At 34.2% G+C, this 7,668-nt stretch overlaps 1 protein-coding gene across 1 annotated transcript; it reads right to left on the reverse strand.

Annotated features, from left to right (window-relative positions):
• Nucleotides 1-1,781: 1,781 nt before the first annotated feature.
• LOC123192751 lies at nt 1,782-7,467 on the reverse strand. The gene is made up of 14 exons (XM_044605398.1): nt 7,358-7,467; nt 7,150-7,238; nt 4,733-4,775; nt 4,412-4,625; nt 4,225-4,332; nt 4,036-4,143; nt 3,849-3,956; nt 3,685-3,744; nt 3,474-3,610; nt 3,110-3,214; nt 2,693-2,771; nt 2,491-2,585; nt 2,252-2,398; nt 1,782-2,166 (listed from the first exon to the last, which is right to left on the reverse strand). Exons 2-14 carry the CDS (start codon nt 7,158-7,160, stop codon nt 2,083-2,085), a joined length of 1,299 nt encoding a protein of 432 aa, XP_044461333.1. The 5' UTR covers nt 7,161-7,238; nt 7,358-7,467; the 3' UTR covers nt 1,782-2,082.
• Between the last annotated feature and the right edge of the window lie 201 nt (nt 7,468-7,668).

Consider the following 7,668-nt stretch of genomic DNA (forward strand, 5'->3'; position numbering starts at 1 on the left):
CTACAGATGGCCCAGCAGCTCTACTTCAACTCATACTGCCCTTGCCCACTTAAGTGCTGCTATTAATGACAACGCGCATGATGTAACAAGAGATGATACCACCGTTGATGCTGCCCTTTTGTTGTTTTTGTTGGGTAAGTTTTTGTATAGACATACTTGTTGGACAGGCCTAAGTGCTTGCTTTTAGGGATGTGTATGATCCGATTTAGTGCGATATGAGAGCTTTTTTAAACCAAACTGAAAGAAACTATTTGAAAATTTTTCAAACCAAACTAAACCATTTTAAGTTTCAAATCAGACCAAACTAAAAGAGTACGGTTTGATCTAGTTTGAATTACAGTTTAAACTGATTAAAATAATTTATTTTCAAATATGTATTATTTAATAAAATTAATTGAATTATGGTTTTCTAAGAGATAATATAAACTTGTAAAATAAATATGAAATATATATACAATATACATGTAAAAAAAATGATAATATATAGTTATATATATGTATCATAAAAAATACGGTTATGATTTGGTTAAGTTTGAAAATTGCGTAAACCATAACCCAAACAAAAAAAAATAGTATAAAAAATTTCTAACCTAAACAAAACCATTTTAGAAACTAAATCATAATTTTTAAATGATTCAATTCGATTTTACGGTTTTAACTAAATTATTTACATCCCTATTGCTTTTTGTTAAGTTTAATACACTTAAATTAGGTATAATTCTGCTCTTGAACTCTATATTGAAATTTCAATAGGCCTTCCAGAGAAAATAATTTAGTTCAATTCTTTGAAGTCCTTGTTTAGTTGTAACTTATTTATGTTGGCCACCTGATAGATAGGTCGAGCTCAGGTTATTGTGACATAATGGTAGATAGATTATTTCTCTTTAAAAAAAAACATTAAACACTTTATATTAATTTTTTAACCTGTTTTCAGCAGAATTTGATTTGTGAATGAGTGATTTTTGACCAAAAATTCTTTGACATCATCAAATGTTCAGTTTAGAAATAAGTAAAGTTCGATTAATACCTCATTTGGATATTGGCACAAATTCGTCCAACCAATCATTATCTACTTAAAACAATTAATATTTACCAGTATTAAATTCATTTTTATTCTGCTTAAAACAATAAGTTCTTTAAACTTCATTTAATGATTAAGATAATAATGTTTAATTACGGTTTTCGTTTGCACCTCATATTTCCCCATTTTCAAACTTAATTAAAGTTTTTTTTTTTTATGTGTTTTCCAATTTCAGATGGGTTTTCGTTTATACCATTTTCTCTCAATTTCAAACTTGATTAGATTTTCTTTTGTTTACACCAATTTTCCCCTAATTCAAATTGAAACAAATGTTTTCTTCTTTCGATTTAGATTTTTTTTTCTTATGTGTGATTAATTTATTTTATATATTTTCATTAAAAAATAAATATTTAAAATATAGTTTCGGTTTATGTTAGAAATAAAAGGTTAATAACTTAAACCAAAACATAAAATAAAGTAGGAACGTATCAAGACATAATTACTGATTTTCATCAAAGTTCTTGTCATATATATATATAAATCTCTAAAAGGGGGGATACTAATTAATTTGATAGGGCTATATGTGACTTTTCCAGTAAAAGGGCCTTAAATCAGAAACAAAACCAAATGGGCGTAGAATTTGGCCACACAATACTAAATCTAAATCTAATTTTCCCAATTTAGTAGCAGCTCTCTTCGCCTTCCTCAACACATAGTGATGATGGAATATAAAACAAAAGAAAAGACAAGAACAAAGAGGGATCAAAAAGAAGTAAAAACTTGTCAATAATAGTTTTACAGTCACCTTTCACATCCCAACAAATTATTACAACAACACATTAATAGCTTAGTCTTTTCATCCAAACAATAACTTAAAGAAAACAGTTTTAGGAGCTGTCTATAATATATAATTTATAGAAAGTACTCATCAAAGTGAAATTCCAAGGCTGCTAATGCAAGCTCTATTTATTTCTTCAAATAATGACCAATTTCTTGGTGTCCTGCAGCAAAAGCCAAGTTCCCCCGTGTGTTTTCATGTTGGATAATTTGATATAAAGCATTCATCCAGGAGAGGGAGACTTTTCAAATATTGAACCACTAGGATAATCACCAATATAATTACCAAGATCCTCAGGGAAACTAAACTGCTTGAGAAGGAAAAAAGAAATATCAAGTTAGAAAATATTAGTTACAAGTTAAGTGTCAAAGAACTAATATTTATCATCTCACTTCTGGAAACAACTCCGAATTGTCTATCTCCGGCCATTCAAATGGCATAACAGATATCAAGCACTCATCCGGGAGAAGGAGACTTTCAAATATTGAACCACTAGGATAATCACCAATATAATTACCAGAATCCTCAGGGAAACTAAACTGCTTGAGAAGGAAAAAAGAAATATCAAGTTAGAAAATATTAGTTACAAGTTAATGCTCAAGTGTCAAAGAGCTAATATTTATCATCTCACTTCTGGAAACAGCTCCAGCAATTCACATGGCATAACAGGTATACCAGGTTTTGGGGGAAAATCTTTCTCAGTCACTTCAAAAGGCACGCAACCTCCTTAAACAAAAAATAAGCAACAAATATAGTTGCAAATGATATAAACTTATATGAATATAATTATAAACTAAAAGCTCTGAGAGAAAATATGTGCCACAAGAATGCACCTGATGCAGCAGATGCTTTAATATTCCTCAGATTGCTTGTATTTGTCATCTTGCAGCGTTTACCATTATTCCAGCCTTTCTGATAGATTCAGAAACAAAAGACAAAAAGTAAGACCCAATATATTGCCCTGTATCTGTAAGGAGGACGGGCTTAAGATATAGTCTAATGACACAGCAGTCATAACAAAGTCTACCAACATCAACATCAATGTTCTAATTCTCGGCCTTGTGGCAGAGCGCTTATGCATCTTATCTAACAGCAGTGTTTATAAATGGTGTTTCTTTGGCTCATTCTTTCATTTGTGAAATGAGAGCAACATGGTATAACCAAAAGAAGTAAGAAATATATGTGAATGGAGTATGTGTTCGTTGCGACTTGAATGCAACATGGTTCAAGCTCTATCATTCATTCTTTACCTGCAACTCTGGGTTCTGTTGATAACTCATATGAACTTCACCAAACCTGTTGGCAGGATGCTCTCCCAGAATTTCAATCCCTCGTTTAGGATTTTTCTTATTTTTCTAGCACATTCAACAAAAGAAAAATATTAAGATCCAAAACATGTGAACAATATGGGGCAATATGCAAAACTAGGAAGGAGACAATTAAAACTAACAAATCCGCAATTTAAGTCAACAATCAAACACATCCACAAAAATTACCATTACTCTATGTTCATAACAGAAGTGACAACGAGATTGATCTAGAGACTAGTTTTTTTTCCAGTAAAGCTAAGAAAAATTTTATGTCAAAAAGTACTAATATTTATAGGTGCTTCACCTCTGAAGACCGTTTCGTATACTCCATCCGCTCAGTCAAGCTACCAGGTATTGCAAGATTGGGGAGGAAATCATTATTAGTCTCTTGGGGAATAGACTGGTTTTCAATCTCAGAATCACGATGTAGCATGTCAACTTCTGAAACAGAAAGTAAGGAAGAGGTGTATTGGCAAACACATAGTCTAATAAATCAAAGCAAACTGAATGATTACCTGTAAATGAATTAGAGTTATAAGAGCTAGGGAATTCTGCATCTGTATCCTGCTGTGAATCTGGGAAACAATGAGAAAAAAAGCACTTACAAATAGCACTAGTGTTTCACAATTATAAACTAAAAGCACTACAAACATAAAAGAAGAGACAACAAATATAGCACCTGCAGATTCAACATTTTCCTGAATGTTCAGGTTGCTTGTAGTTGCAGTTTGTGGAGGCAAAGGCAATTGGTTACTGCTATGATCAACAATGTCAGGGGAACAACCTGCTATAACCAATTACATGACACTAATGATTCATGATTATTAAGTAAAACCTGAGAACATAAAGAAGCTACAACAATGTACCTGCAGATTCAACATTTTCCTGAATGTTCAGGTTACTTGTACTTGCAGTTTGTGGAGGCAAAGGCAATTGGTTACTGCTATGATCAGCAATGCAAGAAGAACAACCTGCTATAACCAATTACATGACACTAGTGATTCATAATTATTAAGAAAAACCTGAGAGAACATAAAGAAGCAACAACAATGTACCTGCAGATTCAACATTTTCCTGAATGTTCAGGTTGCTTGTATTTGCAGTTTGTGAAGGCAAAGGTAATTGATTACTGCTATGATCAACAACGTCAGAGAAACAACCTGCTATAACCAATTACAAGACACAAGTGATTCATGATTATTAAGCAAAACTTGAGAACATAAAGAAGCTACAACAATGTACCTGCAGATTCAACATTTTCCTGAATATTCAGGTTGCCTGAATTTGCAGTTTGTGGAGCCAAAGACAATTGGTTACTGCTATGATCAACAATGCCAGAGGAAAACCCCGTCACAACCAAAGTGGGTATAGTTTTTCCAGCTTCTTGGATAGACTGAGGGGTTACTATGATGGCTTCTACGCCACGTCTCCAAATTTTCCTGTTTTCCTGACTCTTCTTTCATTGAAAAACATAAAATAAAAAATACTCAAAATATGGCTCTGTATCTGTACACAATATGCAAGGGTTAAGGAGCATGAGTTTAGGGTATGATGTGAGCTAACCTCGATTTTTCGGTAATGAAAGATAACTATATCTCCATGTTCCCTGCATCAATAGCCTTCAATTAGCTTGGCACCAAAATCAGTCTAGAAAGAATTAGTACTTTCATTCAAAATTAAAGACAAAAAGTGAACTCAATTAACCTGAAGCATTTACTTCCACATAGAAACTAATATCAACTCAACTGTTCACCAAGAGCTAAACAAATCACAGCAAAGTTCTAATCCTTCCTTCAGCAAAACAGAAACAAACACCAACAATAGAACAACAAACACAACACCAGCGTTCAAGAACATATCAAAAATGAAAAAATACCTCAGCTTCTCATTGATTAACAGTAAAACAAGAACCACTAACTGAAACATATCTTGATTACAACTGAACAACTCATTACAGGCCGGCAAGATTGATCTACACCTTACATTTTATAAATCGAAAGCAACAGTTAGAGGGAAACTCACCATAGATGCATTTATTTAATAACGTCACCATATTTTTATCATCACCGTCGATTTCAGGCTGGATTGAAAGGCTGATGTATAGGGATGGCAATTTGGGCCCGACTTTAGAGGCCTTGACCTTAACGGAGAGGAGATTCCCTGACAAAAAGGGAGAAGGGGACAGGGACAGGGATGAAAAAAATCCCTGCAATCGGGGACGGGCCAAGGATGGGGATACATGTGTCCCCTCCCCGCCCCGCCCTCATCTCCATCCCTTTATATTTATATATTTATTTAAAATACTAATATATTTTTTATAGTTTTAAATTATTTATGTTTTTCAAATTTATTTAGGTTTTTGTTGTATATATTCAAGTAGTTAATATATTATATTTGTTATATTTGAAATAGTGGATTAATTTTACTTAATTATATTATTTAATATATTTATATTATGTTTAAAACGTAAAAAAAAAAAATTTTTTTTTGCAAGTACAGGGAGGGGATTTTTCCCCACAGGGATGGAAAGAGGATGGGGAGGGGATTTTTCTTTGCGGGGAGGGGATGGGGAATCATTTTCATTCCCTTAACGGGAATGGGTTGGAGACGGGGATTAATATCTCTTACAGGGACGGGGACGGGGACGGGGATTGAGATCCCCTCCCTGTTGCCATCCCTACTGATGTACAACCCTAGATCGCCTTCTAGCGTGACAAAGTGAACAACAAAAGAGAGAAGGAAAAGCACAACACTAGTCTGGACTGCTCTATTTTATCTCCATATAACCAAAACGCTGCGTTTTGACTAACTCAACACGCTGTATTTGAATAACTCAAAACACACTGTTCACTAACTTTCCCCTGTACTTCTTAAAAAAAACAAGGCCAAATGACTATGTCCCACCCATCTATTAAAAATCTCAGTTAAGGTTAAGCATAAAACTGTCTTTTAACAAAAAACTAAAGTTTATTTCTTTGGCCCCCCTCAGCTTGAAAATCTCATAATTTAGCCCCCACTTGAAGTTTGAAAAATCAAAATTTCCCACCTAGGGCTTGCAAATCAAGGTTAGAATCGTCGAAAATGACCGTCTCCGGTGGTGTTGGCTCTCCATCAAGGCTCAATTTTCTCTGTCGATCACTTTCTAGACACTGGCGTAAGCTATTTCCTCCAATAAAAACGAAATCGTCTTCATCGAATTGTCTTCATCTCGGACAAAAACGACCATCAGAGGTCTCAGATGGAGACAACGTGACCATCTAAGACCATCGACAATCGTCTTTGTCTTGGACAAAGACGAAATTGTCTTTGTCCAAGATAAAGACACTCCAACGAATATGATTTCGTCTTCATTGGAGGAAATAGCCTATGTTGGTGGCTGGGAAGTGATTAGCGGGGAGAGTTGAGCCTGGATGGAGAGCCAACACCATCGAAGATGGCCATCTTTGATGATTCCGACCTTGATTTGCAAACCCTGGGGGGAATATTTTGATTTTTCAAACTTTAGGTGGGGGCTAAATTGTGAGATTTTCAAGCTGAGGGGGGGACATGTAATAAAACTTTAGATTTTTATAATTTTTTTATTAAATGACTATTTTTCCCCTAACCATAACTATGATTTTTAACAGATGGGTGGGATTTTGAATTTTTCAAACCTCATTGGTGTGTCTTGGGATAGCACTTAAACTTGGGGTTGAATAGCCTTTGGCTAAAAAACAAACGTCTGAGAAGCCATGTATGGGGAAATTGAATAGGGGACACAGATCAAATTGCCAAAGCAGAGCATACATCAACATGCTCCAATACTAAAGATCGGGAAGGGCAATCACAAAGGCCAGTCAACGCCTGAAAACTAAATTTAACAAGACACACTTTCATTTTCTTTATTTTTTTATTGAAGTAGGCTCAGAAGCAAAGTTAATTTAGAAAAAAAGAAACCAGAGGGAAAACAGAAACAATATCTCCCAAGAAAAATGTCTTACTTTGTAATCATCTTGTAAATACGCCTCTGAAAATTGATCTCATTTTCTCCGTATGCATACAAACAGATTAACCTGTCAACACCGTCGACCTGAAAGAATTCAAACTTATAATCTACTAAATTGATAGCTTTGAATATAAATTCTACAAAAAGGAATGCCTATGCATATTAAAATCTCTTTCAAATATAATTCAAATTATGACAAAAACCTTGAGTTTCTCATGAGATTCCTGTATTGCTTTACCGTCCTTCTTTTTAGCCCAGTCATGACCGTCCTTTCTAAAATGTTTTAGGCTTCGCTGGTAAATTGCAAAAAATGCACCACCTGAAAAAAGAAATAAATGCAAATCAACGAACTACCAAAATATAAATAAAAAGTTTGAAAAGGTGTCCAAAAGGAAACAATACTTCTTGTCGTTCTGATATAATTTTATTAAGGATTGCATGTGTTGCAAATATTACACATATTTCAAGTGGACTAAACCATCGACGTTGGGCCTGTTTCGGTATTTCTTCGGAA

The sequence above is a fragment of the Mangifera indica genome, chromosome 12 (assembly GCF_011075055.1).
Source record: "Mangifera indica cultivar Alphonso chromosome 12, CATAS_Mindica_2.1, whole genome shotgun sequence".
Lineage (NCBI taxonomy): Eukaryota > Viridiplantae > Streptophyta > Magnoliopsida > Sapindales > Anacardiaceae > Mangifera > Mangifera indica.

What these genes read in the sequence shown, in the direction of transcription:
- LOC123192751 (XM_044605398.1), bottom strand. An exon ending in AACAGAACCCAGAGTTGCAG is followed by an intron (nt 2,772 to 3,109) that starts GTAAAGAATGAA and finishes TGAATCTATCAG; the next exon opens with AAAGGCTGGAATAATGGTAA. An exon ending in TGCTGGAGCTGTTTCCAGAA is followed by an intron (nt 2,399 to 2,490) that starts GTGAGATGATAA and finishes CTTCTCAAGCAG; the next exon opens with TTTAGTTTCCCTGAGGATTC.